Source organism: Schistocerca serialis, chromosome 5 (assembly GCF_023864345.2).
Source record: "Schistocerca serialis cubense isolate TAMUIC-IGC-003099 chromosome 5, iqSchSeri2.2, whole genome shotgun sequence".
Lineage (NCBI taxonomy): Eukaryota > Metazoa > Arthropoda > Insecta > Orthoptera > Acrididae > Schistocerca > Schistocerca serialis.
Window position 1 is genome coordinate 552,267,428 of NC_064642.1, and position 27,813 is coordinate 552,295,240.

The 27,813-nt window shown below is 42.2% G+C and overlaps 1 protein-coding gene across 1 annotated transcript in view; it reads left to right on the top strand.

The window, feature by feature from the left end:
• The window catches only part of LOC126481201 (uncharacterized), a 71,466-nt gene that overhangs the window by 32,823 nt on the left and 10,830 nt on the right, over positions 1-27,813 (top strand). The window contains exons 4-6 of the mRNA XM_050104798.1: positions 20,568-20,755; positions 26,887-27,022; positions 27,468-27,570. Of these exons, the coding sequence (XP_049960755.1) occupies positions 20,568-20,755; positions 26,887-27,022; positions 27,468-27,570 (427 nt within the window). The remainder of the gene's footprint in view (positions 1-20,567; positions 20,756-26,886; positions 27,023-27,467; positions 27,571-27,813) is intronic.

A 27,813-nucleotide genomic window follows, 5' to 3' on the forward strand; every position in this document is an offset into this window, starting at 1 on the left:
AATATAATAAAAGCAATTGTTGTTGTTGTTGTTGTTTTTGTTGTCTTCAGTCCTGATACTGGTTTGATGCAGCTCTCCATGCTACTCTATCCTGTGCAAGCTTCTTCATCTCCCAGTACTTACTGCAACCTACATCCTTCGGAATCTGCGTAGCGTATTCATCTCTTGGTCTCCCTCTACGATTTTTACCCTCCACACTGCCCTCCAATGCTAAATTTGTGCTGGCCGCGGTGGTCTTGCGGTTCTAGGCGCACAGTCCGGAACCGTGTGACTGCTACGGTCGCAGGTTCGAATCCTGCCTCGGGCATGGATGTGTGTGACGTCCTTAGGTTAGTTAGGTTTCAGTAGTTCTAAGTTCTAGGGGACTGATGACCACAGCAGTTGAGTCCCATAGTGCTCAGAGCCATTTTGCTAAATTTGTGATCCCTTGATGCCTCAGAACATGTCCTACCAACCGGTCCCTTCTTCTTGTCAAGTTGTGCCACAAACTCCTCCCCAGTTCTATTCAATACCTCCTCATTAGTTATGTGATCTACCCATCTAATCTTCAGCATTCTTCTGTAGCACCACATTTCGAAAGCTTCTATTCCCTTCTTGTTCAAACTATTTATCGTCCATGTTTCACTTCCATATGTGGCTACACCCCATACAAATACTTTCAGAAATGACTTCCTGATACTTAAATCTATACTCGATGTTAACAAATTTCTCTTCTTCAGAAATGCTTTCCTTGCCATTGCCAGTCTACATTTTATATCCTCTCTACTTCGACCATCATCAGTATTTTGCTCCCCAAATAGCAAAACTGCTTTACTAATTTAAGTGTCTCATTTCCTAATCTAATTCCCTCAGCATCACCCGACTTAATTCAACTACATTCCATTATCCTCGTTTTGCTTTTGTTGAAGTTCATCTTATATCCTACTTTCAAGACACTGTCCATTCCGTTCAACTGCTCTTCCAAGTCCTTTGCTGTCTCTGACAGAATTGCAATGTCATCGGCGAACCTCAACGTTTTTATTTCTTCTCCATGGACTTTAATAGCTACTCTGATTTTTCTTTTGTTCCTTTACTGCTTGCTCAATATACAGATTGAATAACATCGGGGAGAGGCAACAACCCTGTCTCACTCCCTTCCCAACCGCTGCTTCCCTTTCATGCCCCTCGACTCTTACAACTGCCATCTGGTTTCTGTACAAATTGAAAATAGCCTTTTGCTCCCTATATTTTACCCCTGCCACCTTCAGAATTTGAGAGAGAGTATTCCAGTCAACATTGTCAAAAGCTTTCTCTAAGTCTACAAATGCTAGAAATGTAGGTTTGCCTTTCCTTAATCTATTTTCTAAGATAAGTCGTAGGGTCAGTATTGCCTCACATGTTCCAACATTTCTGCGGAATCCAAACTGATCTTAGCCGAGGTCGGTTTCTACCAGTTTTTCCATTCGTCTGTAAATAATTCGCGTTAGTATTTTGCAGCTGTGGCTTATTAAACTGATAGTTCGGTAATTTTCATGTCTGTCAACACCTGCTTTCTTTGGGATTGGAATTGTTATATTCTTCTTGAAGTCTGAGGGAATTTCGCCTGTCTCATACATCTTGCTCACCAGATGGTAGAGTTTTGTCAGGACTGGCTCTCCCAAGGCCATCAATAGTTCCAGTGGAATGTTGTCTACTCCTGGCGCCTTGTTTCGACTCAGGTCTTTCAGTGCTCTGTAAAACTCTTCACGCAGTATCATATCTCCCATTTCATCTTCATCTACATCCTCTTCCATTTCAATAATATTGTCCTCAAGTACACCGCCCTTGTATAGACCCTCTATGTACTCCTTCCACCTTTCTGCTTTCCCTTCTTTGCTTAGAACTGGGTTTCCATCTGAGCTCTTGATATTCATGCAAGTGGTTCTCTTTTCTCCAAAGGTCTCTTTAATTTTCCTGTAGGCAGTATCTATCTTACCCCTAGTGATAACCCTCTACATCCTTACATTTGTCTTCTAGCCATCCCTGCTTAGCCATTTTGCACTTCCTGTCGATCTCATTTTTGAGACGTTTGTATTCCCTTTTGCCTGCTTCATTTACTGCGTTTTTATATTTTCTCCTTTCATCAATTAAATTCAATATTTCTTCTGTTACCCAAGGATTTCTACTAGCCCTCGTCTTTTTACCTACTTGATCCTCTGCTGCCTTCACCACTTCATGCCTCAGAGCTACCCATTCTTCTTCTACTGTATTTCTTTCCCCCATTCCTGTCAATTGTTCCCTTATGCCCTCCCTGAAACTCTGTACAACCTCTGGTTTAGTCAATTTATCCAGGTCCCATCTCCTTAAATTCCCACCTTTTTGGTATTTTCGTAAGTTTTAATCTACAGTTCATAACCAATAGATTGTGCTCAGAGTCCACATCTGCCCCTGGAAATGCCTTACAATTTAAAACCTGGTTCCTAAATCTCTGTCTTACCATTATGTAATCTATCTGATACCGTCTAGTATCTCCAGGATTCTTCCATGTATACAACCTTCTTTTATGATTCTTGAACCAAGTATTATCTATGATTAAGTTATGCTCTGTGCAAAATTCTACCAGACGGCTTCCTCTTTCATTTCTCTCCCCCAACCCATATTCACCCACTATGTCTCCTCCTCTCCCTTTTCCTACTCTCGAATTCCAGTCACCCATGACTATTAAATTTTCGTCTCCCTTCACTACCTGAATAATTTATTTTATCTCATCATACATTTCATCAATTTCTTCATCATCTGCAGAGCTAGTTGGCATATAAACTTGTACTACTGTAGTAGCCATGGGCTTCGTGTCTATCTTGGCCACACTAATGCGTTCACTCTGCTGTTGGTAGTAGCTTACCCGCACTCCCATTTTTTTATTCATTATTAAACCTACTCCTGCATTACCCCTATTTGATTTTGTATTTATAACCCTGTATTCACCTGACCAAAATTCTTGTTTCTCCTGCCACCGAACTTCACTAATTCCCACTATACCTAACTTCAACCTATCCATTTCCCTTTTAAAATTTTCTAACCTACCTGCCCGATTAAGGGATCTGACATTCCACGCTCCGATCCGTAGTTTTCTTTCTCCTGATAACAATGTCCTCCTGAGTTGTCCTCGCCCGGATTTCCGAATGGGGGACTATTTTACCTCCGGAATACTTTACCCAAGAGGACGCCATCATCATTTAACCATACAGTAAAGCTGCGTGCCCTCGGGAAAAATTATGGTAGTTTCCACTTGCTTTCAACCGAAGAAAATTTTTAATGGAACAAAGGAACATAGCAGGAACACAAGCCACATTTCTGAGTAAGATGACAAAATAAGGTGGTTCAACAATATTTTATCTTGATGAAATGTGGTTCGCCAAGTATCATTCTAGGGAAACCTGCTGGAAAATGAGTAATCTTACTGGTGGTTTTGAAACTCTGGTAGGAAAAGTTCCATTGTTATTGTTCTTCATTTTGTTTTATTCCTGGAAACAAACTTGTATTTAGTTTTAAAACAAGAGAGACGACCTCCTCTTTGGTGTGACGTCATAAGCAAGTGACTGCATGTGAGATCGCTCTCCAGGTTTTTATACATTTTTAAGTTTCAGATACATATTTTAACGGTTTTTGTGATAATATTTACTATATAAGTGACTTAATAGTGGTTTCTTCATTCACCTCTGCCTTTCTTGTGTTGTGACCTGATATTTGTGAATGTTTCGTATCGAGCAAAGTAACCTCTTACCTGTGTTTACATTCCGCGCTGACCAGTTGCAGCTGTAGCGGTGCATCGAAAGCTAAGTACTAATTAATTGTTTGTGTATAGTGGTTTATTTACGAACTTTAGTAGTCTTCAACCGGAGTTTTTTGTGTTTTCTGGTGAAATAATTTCAGAAGAACCTTTTGGGAACTGTTTTCAGTTTCGTTACTGTGTCATTAGACGTTTGATTCTCTTTCTGTATTAGTCTTTTGTTATATTCACATTTGTTGTTTATTAATACTGTTAATAATAGTAGTTACTTCCCTTGTAGAGTAAGTTTGTGATTATTGTAGTCAGGTTTTTAACATCTTCTTATTGTAGTAGCGGAACTTAGAAAAAGTAAAATTTTACCATGAGTGAGAAGTGTGGGCTTTGCCGTAGGTTCTTGAGTAGTGGATTGCGGTGTGAGACTTGTTCGAAGTATTTTCACTGGGGGGAATGCAGTGGGGAAGCCAGTGGGCATTCTGGTGAGATCCTCTCCTGGAACTGCAGGTTATGTAGCCAGAGTAAGTTGGTAGAGGAGCAGGAGTGTAAGACCTGTGCCCTTAAGGTGCAGTTGAAAAACGCACAGGAGGAGCTAGGTAGGATGAGGAGGGAGAAGGGGGTTGGGGAATGGGAGCTGGCTGTTGGCAAGAGATCTGTTAGGAGAAGAAGATTTTCAGATAGTTTTACTATTGGTGTTTACAATAGATATGACCAACTGTCAGAGTTTAGTGGAGAGGAATCTCTAGTAGCTGTAGATGTAGGAAGTATGCAGCAGACCTCAGTAGGTACGGTGGCTAGAACAGTTGCAAAGTCGAAGAGGAAGAAGAAGGTTCTGCTGTTAGGTAGTTCTCATGGCAGAGGTGTAGGCCAGCAGTTGCAGGAAGTGCTGGGGAGTGAGTACCAGGTCCCAGCATTGTGAAGCCTAATGCAGGATTGGCTCAGGTGACTCTTAACATAGGGGGGTTATGTTGGGATTTTACTAAAGAAGATAAGGTAGTGATTGTGGGTGGAGCTGGCAATAGTATTGATAGGGAGTATGACATAGATGGTGACCTGGAAAAGATAGCCACTCAGACTGGCAACACGAATGTGCATTTCGTGGAACTGTTTCAGCGTCATGATCGGCCTCATCTTAATATAGCCGTCAGGCGTAATAACATGAGACTTGGGGGTGCGCTGATGACAGAAAGCATGGGTCACATTTCAGTGGTGTCAGTGGAGTCTATCAGCAGGACGGGTCTCACTAGACATGGCCTGCACCTCAACAGGTATGGGAAGGGGAGGTTGGCAAAGCTTATAGGTGACAGCATAGGTGGGGTTGGTGGGATCACTCATGGGGAAAATTCCTGCAGTAGTGGGTGTTAGAGCTGCACCTTTTTTAGATTGAAGTCAGCTGATAGGTATTCCTGCTTAAGGGAAGTCTAACACAGGAACCACTTTTGACAAAGCTTAGGTATCCGAGTAATGAGGGAATTAGTATATTTCATCAAAATATACAAGGTATTAGAGATAAAGTTAGTGAACTGCTTATAGATGTTGACTCTGAAATTATTGGTATATCTGAACACTTCTTAAATAAGGAGATAATTCAGAGGCTTCCTTTACCAGGATACAGGTTGGCTGGCAGCTTTTCGAGGAGCTCTTTGCGGTGTGGGGGAGTTGCCATGTATGTGAAAAACGGCATCCCATTTGAGTCAATTGATGTTTCAAAGTACTGCACTGAAAAGGTGTTTGAATGTTGTGCAGGTGTGGTTAAATTTAGTGGAGCTAAACTTCTTACTGTTGTTGTTTATAGATCCCCAGACTCCGATTTCACAACATTTTTGCTAAAGCTAGAGGAGGTTCTTGGTTCACTTTATAGGAAATACAAAAAGTTAGTTATATGTGGTGACTTCAATATTAATTGTACAAGTGATTGGCAGGAAGAGGATGCTGGTAGACCTCCTTAATTCATATAATCTTATGCAAACCGTATTCTTTCCAGCGAGAGTGCAAGGGAACAGCAGAACAGCCATAGACAACATTTTTGTTCATTCCTCATTACTGGAAGGGCATTCTGTTAGCAAAAAGGTGAATGGCCTTTCAGATCATGATGCACAAATTTTAACTCTAAAAGATTTTTGTGCTGCGACACATGTTAAATATAGTCATCAGCTGTTTGGGAAAGCTGATCCAGTTGCTGTAGAGACCTTTGTAAACCTTATCAAGGAACAAGAGTGGCAAGATGTTTATAGTGCTGATACAGTAGACGATAAATATAATGCTATTCTCAAGACTTTTCTCGTGCTCTTTGAAAGTTGCTTTCCGTTAGAACGTTCAAAACAAGGTACTAGCACAAACAGGCAGCCTGGGTGGCTGACTAGAGGGATAAGAATATCTTGTAGAACAAAGTGGCAATTGTATCAAAACGTTAGAAACAGTCAAAATCTAAATTCAGCAGCCCATTACAAACAGTATTGTAAGGTGCTTAAAAATGTTATTAGGAAGGCAAAAAGTATGTGGTATGCAGATAGAATAGCTAAGTCTCAGGATAAAATTAAAACCATATGGTCAGCCGTAAAGGAAGTGGCTGGTCTGCAGAGACAGGTCGAGGATATAGAATCAGTGCATAGTGGGAATGTCCATGTTACTGATAAATCGCATATATGTACAGTATTTAATAATCACTTTCTGAATATAGCAGGTGAACTAAATAGAAGCCTAGTCCCAACAGGGAATCATATAGCGCTCTTAGAAAAAAGTGTTCCGAGACTGTTACCTGAAATGCTCCTCCATGATACTGACAAGAGGGAGATTGAGTTAATAATTAAATCACTAAAGACCAAGAACTCTCATCGATATGACGGGGTATCTAGCAGAATACTGAAGTATTGTTCTATGTATGTTAGCCCAGTACTTAGCCATATCTGTAACTTTTCCTTTAGGAGTCGTCGGTTTCCTGACCGATTAAAGTACTCGGTAGTGAAGCCACTTTATAAAAAGGGAGACATTGATAATGTTGACAATTTTAGACCTATTTCTATGCCATCGGTGTTTGCTAAAGTTATCGAGAAGGTTGTGTATACAAGGTTGCTGGAGCATTTAAATTCACATAATTTGCTGTCAAATGTTCAGTTTGGTTTTAGAAATGGTTTAACAACTGAAAATGCTATATTCTCTTTTCTCTGTGAGGTTTTGGACGGATTAAATAAAAGGTTGCGAACGCTGGGTGTTTTCTTTGATTTAACGAAGGCTTTTGACTGTGTTGACCACGAAATATTACTGCAGAAGTTGGACCATTATGGAGTAAGGGGAGTAGCTTACAATTGGTTCGCCTCTTACTTTAAGAACAGAAAGCAGAAGGTAATTCTCCGCAATATTGAGAGTGGTAGTGATGTTCAGTCCCAATGGGGGCACTGTTAAGTGGGGCGTTCCCCAAGGGTCGGTGCTGGGGCCACTGCTGTTTTTTATTTATATGAATGATATGCCTTCTAGTATTACAGGTGATTCAAAAATAGTTCTGTTTGCTGATGACACCAGCTTGATAGTGAATGATCTTGTGTGTAATATTGAAACAGTATCAAATAATGTAGTTCATGAAATAAGTTCGTGGCTTGTGGAAAATAATTTGATGCTAAATCACAGTAAGACTCAGTTTTTACAGTTTTTAACTCACAATTCAACAAGAACCGATATTTTGATCAGACAGAATGGGCATATTATAAGCGAGACGGAACAGTTCAAGTTCCTAGGTGTTCGGATAGATAGTAAGCTGTTGTGGAAAGCCCATGTCCAGGATCTTGTTCAGAAACTAAATGCTGCTTTATTTACCATTAGAACAGTATCAGAAATAAGTGACCCTTCAACACGAAAAGTAGTCTACTTCGCATATTTTCGTATGCTTATGTCGTATGGTATTATTTTTTGGGGTAATTCTTCTGATTCAAAAAGGGTGTTTTTGGCTCAAAAACGGGCTGTTCGAGCGATATGTGGTGTAAGTTCGAGAACCTCTTGTCGACCCCTATTCAATAGTCTGGAAATTCTGACATTGCCCTCACAGTATATATTTTCTTTAATGTCGTTTGTTGTTAGCAATATTAGCCTATTCCCAAGAGTTAGCAGCTTTCACTCAGTTAATACTAGGCAGAAATCCAATCTGCATGTGGAATGCACTTCCTTGACTCTTGTTCAGAAAGGAGTGCAGTATTCTGCTGCATCCATTTTCAATAAGCTACCACAAGAACTCAAAAATCTTAGCAGTAGTCCAAACTCTTTTAAGTCTAAACTGAAGAGTTTCCTCATGGCTCACTCCTTCTATTCTGTCGAGGAGTTCCTGGAAGAGCTAAAAAATTAAGCAAATTCCAGTGTTACATTGTTGATTTTCTTTATTTAAACTTACGACTTGTCACCTGAATATGTTTTTTTATATTTCATTTTATCTGTTTCTAATATCGTGTTATAATTTCATGTATTGACTCGTTCCATGACCATGGAGACTTCTCCTTAATTTGGTCCCACAGAACAATAAATAAATCATGAATGCTGTCACTTTCAAGAAGTGGTTCACTGAACAATTCATACCATACCATCCGTTGAAGTAAGTCATATGTAATGAACAATGCAAATTATCATTCATTTGTTACAGCTCATTAGTTTGAACAAATTATGCAGGAAAGCTTGCATGTTAATGATGTCACAGAGTTTTGTGTTTTCTACCATATCACTACCTGTAAATCTGATTGAATTAATTAGGGCACAGGTTAGAGGCTATGTAACAGTTAAAAACAAAACATTCGAAATAGCAAACACTGAATTACTTGTGCTTGACACAATATAAAATGCAAGTCCTTCAGTGTGGGCATACTGAAAAACCTGCTGAAAACATTCAGGAAGAGGACTTTGAAAGAGAGATGAAGACTAACAAGCCTGGAATCTGTAATTATAAATTTACAATCAAAGGACTCCTGAACAGAATAAGGTAATGAACACCTGGCTGAAAATTACATGAGAGTTCGTGGCGCCCTCCATCGGTGATGCAGGAATTCAATATGGTGTTAGCCCACCCTTAGCCTTGATAACAGCTTCCACTTGCAGGCATATATTCAATCAGGTACTGAAAAGTTTCTTGGGGAATGTTAGCCCATTCTTCATGGAGTGCTGCACTGAGGAGAGGTATCAATGTCGGTCGGTGCAGCCTGGCACAAAGTCGGCGTTCCAAAACATCCCAAAGGTGTTCTATAGGATTCAGGTCAGGATTCTGTGCAGACCAGTCCATTACAGGGATGTTACTGTCATGTAACCAATCCGCCACAGGCCGTGCATTATGAACGGGTGCTCGATCGTGTTGAAAGATGCGATCGCCGTCCACGAATGGAAATCTTGCGTACAGGCGTATGATACAAGTGACACCCAATCACCTGACCACATTCGAAGTTCGTGAGTTCCGCAGCGCGCCCCATTCTGCTGTCTCACGATCTCTAATGACTACTGGGGTTGCTGACATCGAGTACCTGGCAGTAGACGGCAGCACAATGCACCTAATATGAAAAACGTATGTTTTTGGGGGTGTCCAGATACCCTTGATCACAAAGTGTATTTATTCCATAAGTGGTAAATAAGAACTTGTTAACCTTTGATGACTGAAAATTTGTATTCTAAGAAGTTTCCAGACATGCACTTCCGATGAGACACATTTTATATTATTGAAAAAATTGTCTAAGGGGAAGCAATGATTGTGCATTGCTTTTTTACTTATTATTAGCCATTTACCTGCACACTTGTATGTTGCATATATTGCACACATCTGTTCCCGCTCTCTCTGTCCATCTCCTCCTTCCCCTCTCCCTGTCTGTTTCATCCTTCTACCTCCCGCTGCCCACCTCCTCCTATCCCCCTCTCCCTGAACGCCTACTGCTGTCCCCTCTTTATGTCCATCATTTAATCGCTTAAGGCAAATGATGGGATGGTTTCTACCCTCTGCACCCCCCTGCGGGTTCGGGGGTAAGAATAGGCCCGCGGTATTCCTGCCTGTCGTAAGAGGCGACTAAAAGGAGTCTCAAACGTTTTGGCCTTAATGTGATAGTCCCCTAAGGGGTTTGACCACTACCTTTCCAAATTTTCTGTTAGTGCGTACCATTTGGGGAAGAACGCCTTACGTGGTGTATTATATATCCATCTTGCCCTAAGATCTGGCACAACAACCGATATTGTCATGGAGTTGGTTTTCCACCGAGCTTCCAGCCACATCAGCTGCTGTGTGTTCCGGGCAGCATACATGCCCTCCATTGTGAACTTCCAACTTTGCCCTCCTGACACATATGGATATTCGACACCCGACATCCAGCACGGTAGCCAGTCCGTTGTGGTGGGGTCGTCATGTACCCTCTTGGTGGTAGCCCCCTGACTACATAGGGATCGCACTGCTGATGCCTGAGCTGCTACCTCCCCATGTATGCTGAGGAGTAGATGCCTATCCCTCTGGGGCATCGGGACTCCCGGCAAAGGCCATCCTGCCAGGTGGTCTTTGCTGTGGCTGGGTGGCGCCCGTGGGGAGAGCCCCTGGTCGGAGTGGGTGGCATCAGGGCGGATGACCCGCAATGAAGCGTGGTACATCATCTCTTGCTGGTGGGCCTCCACCAGCAGTCTCTAAGCGATCGAGGTCTAACCTCAATGGCAAGAAATACGAACCAAGATCATTTCCCTCCCTGGCCACTCCATGGGAGGAACGTATGGCTAAAGAAGGCAGTGCAGAATATTCACCCCGGTACCTCGTGTGTACGCGAGTTGATGGGGAATCGTTTATGTCGACCAAGCCCCAGTTTTTTGTGGAGCATTTAGAGGACAAGTTCGGGGAGGTGGAGGGCTTGTCCAAAATGTGCTCAGGTTCAGTACTCGTCAAAACAGCATCCTCTGCCCAGTCACGGAGGTTGCTCAATTGTGACAAGTTGGGGGATGTTTCCGTTAGCATCACGCCGCATAAGAGTCTCAACATGGTCCAGGGTATTATATTCCACAGGGATCTTCTTCTGCAGTCCGATGATGAATTACGCGCCAACCTCGAATGACGAGGTGTTCACTTCATCCGGCATGTCCATCGGGGTCCGAGGGATAATCAGGTAGCCACCGGTGCGTTCATCTTGGCCTTTGAAGATGATGTTTTACCCGAAAAGGTCCAAGGTGATGGTTTACCGTTGTGATGTGAAGCCATATATCCCTCCTCCGATGCGGTGTTTTAAACGCTGGAAGTTCGGGCACATGTCATCTCACTGTACTTCCGGCATCACGTGTCTAGATTGTGGACGTCCTTTACATCCCAATACTCCATGTGCTCCGCCTCCCATCTGTGTTAACTGCAGAGAGCACCATTCCCCCTGCTCGCCGGACTGTAGGATCTTCCAGAAAGAACGGAAGACAATGGAATATAAGACCCTAGACCGCCTGACCTACTCCGAGGCTAGGCAGAAACATGAGCGGCTCCATCCTGTGGCAATGACGTCAACCTATGCTGCTGCTGCAATGACGGTTCTCCTATCATCACAAATCGGCTCTAAGATCGGTCAGAATCCACCAGCCCCCTTGCTTGTGGGGGGCACTTCACAACCTGTTGTTCCTGCTCCATCTACTTCAGGAGCAACACCCCCCCCCCCCCCCCCCCCCCAACAATCGGGGACATCAGTTCCCCCTTCCCAGCCGGAGAAGAGTAAGACTTCTTCGGGTACTCTCGCAAGGAAGGGGTCCCTTGGGGACCTCCATTCGCAGGTTCCGACCAGCGGCACAGCGGACACCCGCAAGTGGCTCAAACAACCACCAGCCCCTGGTCGTAGGGCCTCACGATCGTCGTCCGTCCGTGAGACTGACCCTGTGAAGCCCTCCAAGCCTGAACCACAGAAGGCACAACGAGAGAAACAGAAACAGAAGAAAGTCCCCAAGAATACCGACATTGCGGTGGCACCTGTCCCACCGCTTCCTACAAGCTCTGCGTCTGAGAACGAGGTGGAGATTCTGGCGTCCGCTGAGGACCTCGATCTCGCCGGTCCCTCAGACGCCATGGATAGCGGCAGCACCGGTGCTCAATTGGAGGCAGCAGGTGACCCAGGGGCGTAATCTGCCTTCCAAGTCCCGTCACACCTTTCTCAGACATGGACAATACCATCCTCCAGTGGAACTGCAGCGGTTTCTTCCACCATCTAGCTGAGCTCCGACAACTTATCAGCCTTCACCCTTTCTTCTGCATTGCTATTCAGGAAACTTGGTTTCCAGCAATGCGAACCCCCGCCCTCCGTGGCTATCGGAGTTATTATAAGAACCGGGCAGCTTATGAAAGGGTGTCTGGTGGCGTCTGCATATATGTCCTTAACTCTCTTCACAGCGAGTCTGTACCTCTACAAACAGCTTTAGAGGCTGTCGCTGTTCAGGTGTGGATGCCACAGGCTGCTACCGTCTGCAGTCTTTACCTTCCATCGGATGATGATGTTGCGCAGCGTGTCCTGGCTGCGCTGATAGCCCAATTGCTGCCACCTTTCTTGTTACTGGGCGACTTCAACGCCCATAACCGTCTTTGGGGTGGCGACAGGTCGAGGCGGCACCATCGAGCATTTATTAGCACAGCTCGATCTTTCGCTTTTAAATGATGGTTCCTCCACACACTTCAGTGTGGCGCATGGCACGTACTCCGCCATCGACCTTTCAATCTGCAGCCCTAGCCTCTTACCGTCTGTCCAATGGAGAGTGCATGACGACCTGTGTGGTAGTGACCACTTTCCAATCTTTCTGTCACTGCCACAGCGTCATTCTTCTCTGCGCCCTTGCAGGTGGGCTATGAATAAGGCTGACTGGGACTTGTTTTCCTCTACTGCCGCTATTGAGCCTCTCTCTAGTGATGACATTGATGCGGTGGTTCAATCGGTCACCACCGGCATCGTTACTGCCGCAGAATCTGCCATTCCCCGTTCTTCTGGGTGCCCTCGGCGGCGGACTGTGCCTTGGTGGTCGCCTGAGATCACTGCAGCAATTAAAGATCGTCGGCGGGCACTCCAGCGTAACAAGCGACACCCCTGCATTGAACACCTCATCATCTTCAAACGGCTGTGTGTGCGGGTCCGTCGCCTCATCCGCCAAAGAAAGCAGGAGTGTTGGGAGCGGTATGTGTCCACCATTGGCCTCCATGTCTCTCCATCGCAGGTCTGGGCCAAGATCCGACGCCTTTATGGCTATCGGATCCCTGTCAGCGTCCCTGCGCTCTCACTGAATGGAGCAGTTTGTACAGACTCCAACGAAATTGCCAACAGCTTGGCAGAGCATTTTGCTCTTAGTTCCGCTTCTTCCAATTACCCACTGGCCTTCCGCTCCATTAAAGAGCGGATGGAACGTCGGAGCCTTTCTTTTCGAACCCACCATCCGGAATCCTACAATGTTCCATTCAGTGAGTGGGAATTTCACAGCGCCCTTGCCGCTTGCCCTGATACCGCTCCTGGGCCAGATCGCATTCACTGTCAGATGCTGAAACACCTTTCAGTGGACTGCAAGCGACACCTCCTCGACCTTTACAACCGTCTCTGGGTCGAGGGTGAGTTTCCGTCGCAATGGCGGGAAAGCATTGTCATCCCCGTTTTGAAACCGGGCAAGAGCCCTTTGGAGGTGGACAGCTACCGCCCCATTAGCCTCACCAACGTTCTTTGCAAGCTTCTCGAATGGATAGTGAGCCGGCACTTGAATTGGGTACTGGATTCTCGGGGCCTTCTGGCTCCGTCTCAGGGTGGGTTCCGTAAATGCCGCTCCGCCACCGACAATCTGGTGAGTCTGGAGTCGGCCATCCGTACTGCCTTTGCCCGCCGTCAGCACCTGGTAGCTGTCTTTTTCGACATGCGGAAGGCGTACGATACGACATGGCGTCATCACATCCTTTCTACACTTCATGGACGGGGTCTTCGGGGCCCTCTGCCGATCTTTATCCGAAATTTTCTGTCGTATCGTACCTTCCGCGTGCAAGTTGCGACCTCCCATAGTTCCTCCCGAGTTCAGGAGAACGGTGTGCCACAGGGATCTGTCCTCAGTGTCTGCCTGTTTTTAATCGCAATAAACGGGCTCGCTGCAGCAGTGGGAAATTCTGTTTCCGCTTCCCTGTATGCTGACGACTTCTATCTTTACTACAGCTCTACTGGCATTGCAGCTGTTGAACGTCAGCTACAGGGCCCTATCCACAAGGCGCAGTCTTGGGCTGTAGCGCATGGTTTTCAGTTTTCGGCTGCCAAGACCCGCATTATGCATTTCTGCCAGCGCCAAACAGTCCATCCTGAGCCGCGGCTTTATCTTGCTGACGAACTCCTCGCTGTGGTGGAGACCCACAGGTTTTTGGGGTGTAGTTTTTGATGCCCGATTGACTTGGCTGCCTCATATTTGGCAACTTAAACAGGCATGTTGGCGGCATCTAAATGCTCTGCGATGCTTGAGCCACACCAGCTGGGGCGCCGACCGATCTACCCTGTTACGGCTCTACCAGGCATTAATCCAGTCTCGTCTGGATTATGGGAGCCTGGCTTATGGCTCAGCATCCCCGTCTGCATTGCAGGTGCTGGACCTAATCTTACACAGCGGAATACGACTTGCCACTGGTGCCTTCCGGACCAGCCCTGTGGACAGCATCCTAGTGGAGGCAGGTGTCCCTCCCCTGCGGTTATGGCGCCAATGTTTGCTGGGCGCTTATGCTGCCCATGTTTTTAGCTTGCCCGGGCATCCAAACTATCGTCTCCTGTTCCCGCAATCAGTCGTCCATCTGCCAGAACATCGGCCCCGGTCAGGTTGTACGATCGCGGTCCGCGTCAAAGAGCTTCTCTCCGGGCTTAGGGTTTTCACTGTTCCGCCTCCCTTCCGGGCCACTTTGCGTACACCCCCATGGTGTGTTCCTCGCCCTTGCCTTCGGCGCAACTTGGCACAGAGCCCGAAGTACTCAGTCCCTCCAGAGTCCTTCCGCCGCCGCTTTTATTCCATCCTGGCCACGTATCAGGGCTCTGGCATTGTATACACTGACGGTTCTATGGTCACTGGTCGTGTCGGTTATGCGCTCACTCTAGGGGACCATTCCGAACAACGTTCCTTGCCGGATGGCTGCAGCATTTACACTGCTGAGCTGGTCGCCATCTTTCGTGCCCTAGAGTATATCCGCTCCTGCTCAGGTGAGTCCTTCGTTATCTGTAGCGATTTCCTGAGCGGTTTACGAGCTCTCGACCAGTGTTTCCCTCGTTCTCGTCTGGTGATGGCTATCCATGAGTCCCTGCATACTCTTGCCCGTTGCGGCCGCTCTGTGGTCTTTGTGTGGACCCCCAGTCATGTCGGTATCCCGGGCAATGAACATGTTGACCGCCTGGCGAAAGAGGCCACCAGTACACCATCTCTGGACATTGGCCTCCCGGCGACTGATTTGCGGGCACTATTATGTCGCAACATTTTTGGCCTCTGGGACACTGAATGGTGCAACCTGCCCATGCCCAACAAACTTCGCCCTATCAAGGCGACGACGACTGTATGGCAGTCGTCCCTTCGGGTCTCCCGCCAGCAGTCTGTTGTCATCTGGCGGCTGCGCATTGGGCACACTCGGCTGACGCACGGCCACTTATTGCGCCGTGAGGACCCACCTCTGTGTCGCTGCGGCTCCGTTTTATCTGTAGTCCACATTTTATTGGAGTGTCCACTTTTAGCTGTGCTCAGGCAGACGTTCGCGCTGCCTGACACACTCCCTGCCCTTTTAACAGATGACGCTGCTATGGTTGGCTTAGTTTTGCGTTTATTAGGGCAGGTGGTTTTTATCATTTAATCTGAGTGTTTCTGTTTTTTAGTGTTGATTCTGGCTTTTGGCCTCCGATTTTAAACTGAGTTTTTAATGTGTTCTCGGTGGTTGGCTTTTCCTTTTTTTTTTTCCCTCTATGGTCGGCCAACCACCGTCACATTCTGTGTGATTTTAATTTGTTTTGTCTGATCTCTGTCGGCGTATTTCTTGTCCCGTGTCGTCTGACGTCTTTCCTGCTGTTCATTTTTATTCTCTTTGGGTGGTTTTAATTTTTTGGAAAAAGGGCCGATGACCGTTGCAGTCTGGTCCCTTTAATCCCACCAACCAATCTACCCTCTGCATCCTTCCGTAATTGAAGCTTGTGCTCCATCTCTGATGACCTTGTCATCGATGGGATGTTAAACAGTAATCTCCTCCTCTCTCTTTGTGCCTCTTCCTCCCCCTCTCTCGTCCGCCTCTTCCTCCCCCTCCCTCTCTCTTCCACCTCTTCCTCCCCCTCCCTTCCCCTCCCTCTCCCTCTCCCTCTCTCTTTCACCTCTTCCTCCCCCTCCCCGTCTCTCTTCCGCCTCTTCCTCCCCCTCCCCCTCTCTCTTCTGCCTCTTTCTCTGCGTTTCTCATTCTGCCCCTTTCTCCCTCTCGTTCTTTCCACATCCTCCTCCCCTCTATCTTTCCATCTCCTCTTCCCCACTCTGTCTGTCCTCTGCTCACCCCCTGCCCCTTTCTCTGTCCATCTCCTCTTCCCCCTGTCACCATACATCTCCGTCTCTCCCTCTCTCTGTCCCTCCCCTCCGCATATTCAAAGGATCCTTTTTCCTCCCTTTCCAGTCAGGAATCCATGCCTGTAGTTTGTTGGTTTTATTAATGTTCACCCTGTGTGTGTGTGTGTGTGTGTGTGTGTGTGTGTGTGTGGGTGGGTGGGTGGGTGGGTGGGTTTGTATTAATGATGCTTTTGTTGGAGCTGAATTCTTCATACAAAAACAGAAAAAAGTTGTCAAAAGGACGTAGATGAGAGTTTAGTGAACTGATATGCCTCACTCAACATGACTTCTAAAAGTTTTGTTTCGGGACAAAAAGTATTAAAAAAGTCAGTGTTTGTTAATTTCTGCATGAAAGCATGTTGTTGTTGGACATGAACATTTGCAGTGATGAAGGCAATGAATGTTTAATGTAGAATTTAGAAATGTTCCAATGATAATTTGGTTTTGTAACAAAGATGCAGTGTTTCAATATGATATTGCCCCACTATACCACCAGAGTTGTCACACATTTGTGAACTTCAGTACTTCCTCCCAAGCAATCACTATATCCCACAAGGGATGCTTGCTTCCATTAATCTGTTCTAGATGATTCGTCCCCACACTTTGCCTGTGATCTCTGCCTGGATTTCAGCTGTTTTCCTGCTATGTCAAAACATGATTTGATTTTATATTTTTCTGTAGTTTTGTAATCGTACTGAGTGCAATATACCACGTATATGTTGATCTGAACTGGAATATACTCAGAAAACACAGTACAGTGTTTTTCTTGTGGTTTCTGCTCTTGAAATATTGATACGTACAATGATGGAAATGAAAAGTGTTAGACCACAAAGCACCAGTTTGATATTTATCAAAGTATCTGGAAGATTTTATCATATAACTGCTTGTTAATGATCAAACTTTCAGTCCTCTTGAACATCATTCATGAAAAGCAGTATAAGGTGTGACCATCCACAGGAACGAACTGGAATATACTTAAAAAACACAGTACAATGTTTTTCATATGGTTTTTGCTCTAGAAATATTGATATGTACACTGATGGAAATGGCAAGTGTTACACACGAAGCATCAGTCTGACATTTATCAAACTATCTGGAATGTGGTGATCACATAACTGCTTGTTAATGATTGAACTTTCAGTCCACTTGAATGTCATTCATCAATATCAGTAAGAGGTCTGAGTCCCCATCGGAAGTAAAGAGCCTCAAAAGATCATCTTGAGGAATTTCTTGTCATGCCTGAATCGCATGCTAAGTTCATGAAGATGGTTGGCTGAATGCTGGTATGAAAGCATATGCCTCGCATCTCAGACAATCTATATAGGTGACAAACCAAAGAACCAGGCATGCCATTCGAGGGTCTGTACATTCATCAAGCCATTTGTAGTGTGAACTACAATGGGTGAGTTTTTGCATTACCCTGCTGGAATACCACATTTTGTACCATAGTCCCTGGTCATGGCAAAAGGGTTTACCATTCTTGCACATACTTACAATCAGTCATCCTCCCTTCAACAGTTACCAAATCAGTCCAGTTGTCATAACCAACACACGATGCCAGGAGGTCGAGAGGCATAAGAGTCGAGAGTTGATGTCTCCTGTGACCTTTCACCAGGTCACCTATGAGCACATTAGCATTGATCTGAAGTGAGACTTATTGGAACAGCACAGAATGCCACTCATTGCCCCAGTTTACTCTGGCTCTACACCATGAAAAGCTCTACTACCTGCGATATGATGTCGGTGGTAAACAATGCATGGGAATTTGAGATCTCATTCCGACTTCGATTAATCTGTTCTAGATGGTTCGTCTCTGCACTCTACCTGTAACCTCGGCTTGGGTTTCAGTTGTTATCATCCATCTGTTTCTCAAAGCCATTTGAACTGTCTTACTATATTCCTATAGTGTAGTCCTTGTTTAAGAACCTGTGTCTATTCTTCTTGGCACATTATCATTCTGACTCTATCTCGTCACCATTTGTTACGCGGGCATTGCATTGTTGCCAATTGTTTGTGCAGTCATTTGGAGTGGTGCTTTCAAAGTCTGAAAGATGATGATGATGAGCCGAGTCCACATATCCTTTGGACATTCTATGTTGTGATGTCCACCTGAAGTTGCAGTAATGGTGGACCTACCATGTAGCTTTTCTGTACCCACACCATTCCTCATCTGTAGGAATGGCTTTTTTTTCTCTGTACTGAAAGTTAACTCACGTAAGAATGAAAATTTAATCAGCATGTCCTGCAAGCATGGAAATACAGTAGTATCTGTTTGGTTGTGTTTGACCAAGATATTCAAGGTGTCTAAATGTCCATTTCTATTAGTGTATTTTTCTTGCATCAGGAGAATACAGTAAGAGTGGCATCTGACGCCCACACGATTTGCTAATATGTATGATGTTACAATAAAATACTGCGCAGATGTTATGAATTTTGAGTAACGCTGTGTGCATTTAATTTGATTATTGCATAAAGGAGATTAAAGCTGATAGTTCACTGCTGACCGAAACTTAAGAATATTTGGTTATCATAATCTTAGAACTGTAATAATGAATTTATAATAAATTTCTTGTATGATTCCTACCACCGAGGTGAAAAAAAATCACAGTCTAATGATTTGAAGTACATTTCTCAATCAGCTGGAATCTGATTTGACTCTGCTTCTTTAATTGAGTTTGTTGACAACGTTTTTAAAATTTTTGTCATGTGGCCTAGAATCTAGTGGTAAAAGGGATTTTTTCCCAAAAAATGAAAGAAAATTGCAACACACGAAAAATATTATGTTTTCCTGTGCCATTTTTTCAGTTGTAAAAGAGTCTAGTACAAAATTTTCAGCACAGAATGTTGACCTATGAACGTGCAATAACAGTGAAACAGCCAGACAGATCATTGTCATTACAGTATAGTGTGCAGACATGGACTGAGCTGTAGGCTCCCTGTTTTTGTCCCCTGTAAAGGAGAAGACTGATCAAGACTTCGTACAGAAGTTTTACTAAAACATTCTTTGCATTTGATACAAAAAACTTGATTATTTTAGTGATTTGAATATTGGACATAGTGTTTGCTGTTAATATTTCTATCTTTATAGATCCAGTTTTATACAGTTTTTTGAACCTATATTAGTATCAAAATAATATCACAGATGATAAAGGAATTTTATCTGGCTTCAAGATAAAGCTCCTAAAGTCATTCATTTAATGTCACATTTGTTTCCAGTTGCTTCTTTTCTATCAATACAATTCACATCCAAACAGTTGGTATGTTTCTTCACACCTTGGAGTCTTTAAGTGACAGCCTGCTTCAGCTCGGTGTACACTAATGGTTTGTTTAAGCTAGGAATAGATTTTTCTGCATTCAAGTATGTCTCTAGGTGATATTGCAATTTTGCTTCCATTAGGGTAACTAATGACCACCTATTCTGTTTTCTTGTAATTTTACAATTTTCTCAAGTGAATTTTCCTTTTGAAGCAAAATATCTATTGGGCAGTAGAAATTTATTACCATCTTTGTTCAGTGATAAACTTTTTCTTTTGCTGATAAGGTAATTTTAGTTTTTTTTTAACTTTCCTTTTGGAGATGGTTGTTTGTCATATTTGGATAATGTTTGCAGATTTATATAGAATATAAAAATCTTCAATTTATCAGCATCAGAGCATTCACAGTCTGAAATCTTAAGTATTCCTCATGTAAATGGTTTTGTAAAAGTTTGTACAATAGGTAATCTGCATTTAGGATTTCATTTCATGGCTCAGTTGATTTCAATAATGTACCTCCATAATAAGCAGCAGGATTTCCTGTCACCTGTGATGCGAGATTGAATAGGCAGATTTTTTTTTAATCTCATAATTTACATGTCAAATGCTTACTATAATTTAAAAGAATAAAGAATGAAAATATTAGGTCATATTAGGATGAAAAGAGTGTGCCACAAGAAGTATTCACGTCTGTTCTCAACATAATGTGATTATCTCCTACAGTGGCCACTGCTTTGATTGTAGACCTAGTGCGCTTCCTTCCTTGATCTTATCCACTCTTTGCTGAAATAACAGCTAGGTAGGCGTATCAATCTCTTTATTGTTTGAAATAAGACAAGAAATAAGCTTAGAGATTGTATTGCCAGATTTGAAGTTCATAGTAAATCACAAATTCTTGTTTCCATTTATTAATGCAAGATGAAGATGTGCTTAGTGCAGATTTGCATAAAAACTAGTATATTCATTTGAAATTAGTTTATGATGTTGCCAAAACTGCATTTGTTTATAGGTCTATAAAAATTAGATTAGGACAGTCATGTTTGTTATTTCAGGCTGACAAAGGAGATTGCTCTGGATTGTGAAATGGTTGGAACTGATGACAAAACTGACATGGTTGCCAGAGTGAGCTTAGTTAATAAATTTGGAGACTGTGTGTACGATAAATACGTTGCTCCAACAGAAAAAGTTCATGATTATAGAACCTGGGTCAGCGGAATTCGACCAGAAAACCTGAAAAATGGTGAGTTGTTAAAGTATTTTACCCAGTTTTATTCCCATATGCCAGTGTGGAAGTTGGCACAGAAACAGCTAAGTGAAAAAATCTGTGCAGTTCGCAAGTTTGTTTATGTATAAAAGCCAGACTTCTGAATTTTTCTTTGTGTGAGACCACATTTACAAGATTGGTGTGCCGATTATAAGTTCTAGATACACTTATTTTACAGTTCATGTCACTTCCGCATGAACTTTCAGTGATTGTATTAATACCTGTTTGTATTGTCATATGTTGTGAAATTTCGAGCTTTCGCGAGTGCTATGATAAACTTGTACTGTTATCTTTAATTTTAGGTTTAAACTTACTGTGCAGTTTTAAAGTTTTTGAGAACAGTATGCCTATCCTCATTCAATAAAATCGTTATCTTAATTTCATTGTATAATTGCTTGGGAAATAGGTTATTTCTGAGAATTTCTGGGCACTTAAAAACTATGTTTTTGTAAATTACTGGTATGAGTGTTTTGGATATGTAGCTTACTTTGTAGCAGATCAGCATTTGCGGCTCACAGTTACTGCCGGAGAATACATTACACCTTAATTTCATTTTATATCAAAGCCAGTAAATGTGATTTTTTCGAAAGCTACCATTGTCCTGTGCATAACCTGTGAGTAATTTGTAGTAAATTGGCATTTGTGATTTAATTACTGTTGCAGGTCTTCTAACAAATGTATTGTGTTACATCTGGTTTTCCCTTAAAGAAGAGTAGCCTTACGTATTATCTATGTTTATCGTAAATTAATTCTGTTTTCAAGTTTGCTAACAGCTATAATTAACCTCAAAAAGTTTTAGGAGACTGGTAGTTTTTACCATAGTCTTTTGTGTTGCCTTGATAGAAATCTCATTTTTTGTGCTTGCTTCAATTCTTATAGGGAATTTGCATCTTTTTAGTTCGATAGATTAAAATATAATCAGTGGGCTTAATTTAAAGTTATTTGTTCACCATCCTGTAATACACTGCAGCAGTGAAAATGCAGCCCCACTGTGAAAACTGTTCTCAAACATGGTTGAGTTGGTTGATGTTCTTAAGCAACTGGATATCACCCTGACTACTGTCAAACTAATGGCAGCTGCTGTGAATTGGTGTGTTGGAAGAGCTCCCAAGAGGTTTGTATCTGTGATATTGGTACCAGAGATACCTCAACTACTATCCTTTCCTGTGGATCCTCCCTCCTCTGCAGAAAGTACGGGATCTGTCATTACTGTCCACTTGACTGCAAGTGGCATGTCAGTGGTAGATATAGGCATCCTGTATAGAGTGGGAGGGGACCAGGGTGTTGTACCGATACCCCTAACCAACAAGTTTGAGGTGGTGCCTTTCACTGAAACTGAAACTGAGTCAGTGGGACTCACTTCAGCTGTTTTGTGGAAACCTGTTTTGTCCAGTGGCAAGAGGAGGCAAACGCAAAATGGTAGGGATCTATTAATTGTTGGCAGTTCATACATACAGTGAATGATGATACCCCTTTGGGAAATGGCAGCAAGGGAAAGGAAAGGACACCAGGTACACTCAGTGTGTATGCCTGGGGGCCTCGTTCAACATGTTGAACAGGCTATTCCAGCAGCCATTGAGGGAACAGGGTGCAAGCAGCTGCAGATTGTTGTGCATGTTGTAAAAAATGTTGTCCCAAATGATGCATGTCATTTGGACTCTGAGGTCGTACTTGGATCATTCTAGCGACTGGCAGAGAAGGCTGAGAAGACCAGCGTTATGCATGTAGTTTCAGTGAAACTCAAAATCTGCAGTATTATCCCCAGAACTGATTGTGGCTCATTGGTCCCAGTCGTGTGCGAAGGTTCTGTCACAAGCTAGGCTGTGACTTCCTGGACTTGGGCTATAGATTTGAGAACTGTAGTGTTCTTCTAAATGGATGAGGTGTGCACTACACATCAGCTACTCAGGCAGCTGACTGTGTTTTGGGAGCACACAATGCTTTTTAGATTAGGCAACTCTCCTTCCAATCCTGATAATGATAGCTGTAGGAAACACTGAAGTATCAGTGTAAGTTCGAAAGAAATGCCTCCAGCAGTTGAGAGTTCTGAAATCCTGATGATTAACTGCTGAAGCATTCACAACAGAGTGCCAGAGTTAAAAGCCTTTCTGAGGAGCAGTGAAGCTCACATAATACTAGGTACAGAAAGCTGCATGAACCCTGAAGTTGATAGCACTGAGATTTTTGCAGAAAATTAAAGTGTGAATCAAAAGCATAGGCAAATGGGAAGTGGAGGTGGTGTATATTGTCGCTGTAGAGAAGAAACTCAAATCCACTGAGAAGACTCAGTACCAGGGGTGAGCATGAAACGATAATCGGATCCTTCTATGTCCACTGGATCATATCCTGATGTAACTGAAAACTTTTGAGAGAATCTCAGTTAACTTGTTCTTAAGTTCCTCAGCAGTACTGTAATTATTGGTGGAGACATTAATCATCCAACAATCAATTGGGAGATTGACAGTTTTGTTAGTGGTGGGTGTGATAAGATATCCTGTGAAATATTACTAAATACCTTCTCTGAAAACTACATGGAACAGATAGTTTGGAACCCCACTCATGATGGAAATATATTTGATCTAATGGCAATGAATAGACCTGATCTCTTTGAGAATGTCCTCATTGGAAGTGGTATCAGTGACCATGACACAGTTGTGGCAGCAATGGTTACCTAAGTACAACGGACAACTAAAACAAGCTGAAAGAGATATATGTTCAGTAAACCAGATAAAAAATTAATAGTGTCATACTTTAATGAGACACTTGAAACTTTCACCACTTAGGAGCCTGTAGAGGTACTATGGCTCAGGTTTAAAAGAATAGTTCACCATGCACTGGATAGATACATACCCAGTAGAACAATTCAAAATGGGAGAGGCACTCCATGGTATGCAGTCACAGTAAAGATACTGCTAAAGAAACAGAGATTACTGAACAATAGGTGTAAAACAAAGTGTAAGGCTATAGATAGAGAGATGCTGGATGAAACACATTTGGCTGTCAAGAGAGCTTTGTGTCATGCCTTCAATGGCTACTGTAGTAGAATTTTGTCAAATGATCTTTCACAAAACCCAAAGAAATTCTGGTCATGAGCAAAGGTTGTTAGTGGCACTAAAGTTAGTATACAGTCCCTAGCGAATGAGACAGAACTGAAATTGAGGGTAGCAAAGAAAAGGCTGAAATCCTTAACTCTTTTTCCTCAAGCTCTTTAACAGAGGAAAACCCAGGAGGATTGCCCCAAATTAACCTCGTGCCACTGAGAAGATGGGTGAAATAAGTAGTGGTGTCACTGGCATTGAAAGAGTTGAAGTCATTGAAATTGAAAAAGTTCCAGGGCTTGCTGTAATCCCTGTCAGGTTTTATACTGAATTTGCAGCCGAATTAGTCCCTCTTCTAACTATAATCTGTCGTAGAACCCTTGAACAAAAAACCACGCCTATTTCTTGGAAAAAAAAGCACAGGTCACACTTGTCTTCAAGAAGGGTAGTAGAAGTTATCCACTACCATCCAATATCTTTGACATCTGTTTGTTGTAGAATCTTAGGACATACTCTGAGCTCAAACATAATGAAATATCTCTAACAGAATGACCTCCACCATGCCAACCAGCATTGATTCTAAAATCATTAATCATGTGAACTATAACTCTCTATTTTCTCACATGATATACTGAAAGCTTTGGATCAATGCAGTAAGGTAAATGCAGTATTTATTGATTTCCAGAAAGAATTTGACTCACTACCATACTTACATTTATTGTCAAAAGTACGACCATACTGGGTATCAAGTGAAATTTATGACTAGATTGAGGACTTGTTGGTGGGGAGGATGCACATGTTATTTTGAATGGAGAGTCATTTTCAGATATAGAAGAAATTTCAGGTGTGCCCCAGGGAACTGTGTTAGGACCATTGCAGTTCATGTTGTATATTAATGACCTTGCACACAATTTAATAGCAACCTCAGATGTTTTACAAATGATGCAGTTATCGAGAATGAAGTGTAATGTCTGAAAGAAGCTGCGTAAATATTGAGTCAGATCTTGATAAGATTTCAAAGTGGTGCAAACATTGGTAACTTACTTTAAATGTTAAAAAATAAGTTGTGTACTTCACAAAACGAAAACCTGTAGTATCCTAAGACAATAATATCAATGAGTCACTGTTGGACTCGGCCAACTATTACAAACATCTGGATGTAATGCTTCGCAGGGATATGAAATGGAATGATCACGTAGGCTCAGTCATGAGTGAAGCAGGTGGTAGACTTCAGTTTAATGGTAGAATACTGGGGAAATACAGTCAGTCTACAAAGGAGATTGCTTACAAATCACTTATGCGACCAGTTCTAGAATATTGAATAGGAATATAGAATTGGAGATTGCTTACAAATCACTTGTGCAACCAGTTCTAGAATATTGCGCGCGTGTGTGTGTGTGTGTGTGTGTGTGTGTGTGTGTGTGTGTGTGTGTGTGTGTGTCTGTGTGTGTGTGTGTGACCCGTACCAAATAGGAAAAACAGGGGGTATTGAATGTATATAGAGAATGGCAGCACAAAGGTCACAGGTTTGTTTGACCCGTGTGAGAGTGCCACAGAGCTACTGAAGGAACTGAACTGGCACCTGTGAAGATAGACGTCTCTTTACAAAGTTTCAAGAACTGGTTTTAAATGACGACTAGTAATACTCGACAACCCCCTACGTATTGCTCACGTATGGATCATGAGGATAAAATTAGAATAATTATTGTATGCACAGAAGCATTCAAACAATCATTTTTCCTGCACTCCATATGTGACTGGAACAGGAAGAAACCTTAGTAACTGGTACAATGAGACATACCCTCTGTCATGCACTTCATGGTAGTTTGCAGAGTAGTGCTGTAGATGTAGATTGACATTTTGCCACGCGTAGTAAATTTATGAAACATCTACTTGCAACTTATATCTTGATTAGGGAGCAGATATGGTGAAACATAGAGAAAGACAAAACATGGAATAGAAATAAATTAAAGGTAAGTAAAGAAGAGTAAAATAAATTGTCAGTAAGAGGAGAGATGACTATAGGTTTCTGTTTTGTATGAGACTATGCATTTGAATACTGAAAGGGGATGAATTCATTATGATTTATTTGTTAGTATTTATCATTTGCAAGATATGCAGTACTATCATTTAATGATATACTTGACACTAATAGTTGATTTACTTGACATTCTTCTGTAGTAAATAAAATTCACAGAATTATGATATATAAATAAGTAATAGTATTGATAGATTTGTTGATATAGAGACTATATTTTAAAATCTATAGTAAAAAGGAATGTAGAACAGTTACAAAAGTTACATTTTTGCGTTTTGTGAAGGAGAAGATGTACTACAAATTGAGACTTGAACTGTGTAAAGCTAAGTTCTTTTTACTCACATGCATAGAACTCTCATCAGAAAGGTAAAATCACCAGTACTTGTTGCAGGAATCTTTTTGTACTGTGTATGCCAAACATATGTTTCAATAGGATTCCACAAGAAATTATTGGAAACATTGACATCTACTATTAATTGCCATGATCATGGCCTTTCAGATATTTAGGACACTTAGCCTTTGTATTTTAACTGAAGATTTCTTTTATAGTAAATGATTTATTGAGTGATTACTAATGTTATTAGTTTATTAGATGTGCGATAAAAAACTTATAACTACTTTTCCTCATCCATGCCTTCTCTCTCTGTCCAACCAGCCATGAGCTAGGATCATGAAGTATTGTGCTTACATTGTATAACTATCATCTGATTGGGTCACCACTTCCAAAATGTGATGCAAAGCACATTGTGGTCTGGATGTTGTTTGAGATCATCAATAATTGATTATTGCATGTACGCTACATTATTTATATTATCTTTCAAGATGCTGCTGTTAAGGAAGTGTCAATGTCAAAAACAATCCCAAACATGAACATCTGTCATAATGGGTCCTAAATTTAATTTGAGAGAGAATTGCAGCCTCAACTTCTGAACAGTAATTGCATAAAGAGTAAAATAACATGAATCACAAACTATTATTCTTCACAACAGAAAAGTAAATTTTCTAATAAAATTATTTCCATACTCCCTTAGCTGAAGATTTTAAACAAGTTCAAAAGGAAGTAGCAGAACTTCTTCGGGGCCGACTGTTGGTGGGTCATGCACTGCGAAATGACTTAAAAGTTTTATATTTGAGTCATCCACGAAGATATACAAGAGACACTCAAAGGTAAGAGTTGTTTCTTTTTGCATTTAGATACAAAGTCAAATAATATTAGAAAATTCCACCTTAGTAGCTAAGTTTTCCATCTGTAATTTGCTATAAATTCCTGTGACTTAATCACGCATGCAGAGCACTCATGCGCAAATATATGAGAAAGTGTAGTGTTTGAATGAATGCTCCCATATTGATTACAGCTCACAAGCTGAATCATTGCCTTCCATTGTTGGGAGAAATTCAGTGTGCATAGACATTATTAACAAAATTTCATTTATCTCTCAACTACCAGTCATTTTTATTACTGTACAGTTTTGTAGTGTGACAGAGTGACATGGTTTTATGGCTTTGTTTTTGTAGAGCCCATTGAATGTATATTATCCAGTATGAAGTTAGGTATTTCAGTTCTGTCATTGTTTTGATAAAAGTAACATTATTACTCCTGTGTGTGAACTAGGTTCAAACTATTCAGAGAGTTGGCCAAAACCAAGCGACCAAGTCTGAAGAAACTTGCAGCAGTAGTTCTGAATGTGAATATACAGGAAGGTGAACATAGCTCAGTAAGTATTGTTAATTTAACTACAAATCGTTTTGGAAAGTGTACATCCAATTTACATTTCGTGTTGGAACACTTTTACCAGAATACCTCATAACTGTTATCAGCAATTATACTTGTATGTTTTTTGAGTATAATTAATGTGAGATATGAAAAAAATAGCTGAATATACATTTACTCAGTATGTTTCCCTATTTTTGCATTACTCCATTTTTGTCAGATGCACCTATTTTGCAGCAAAATGCTT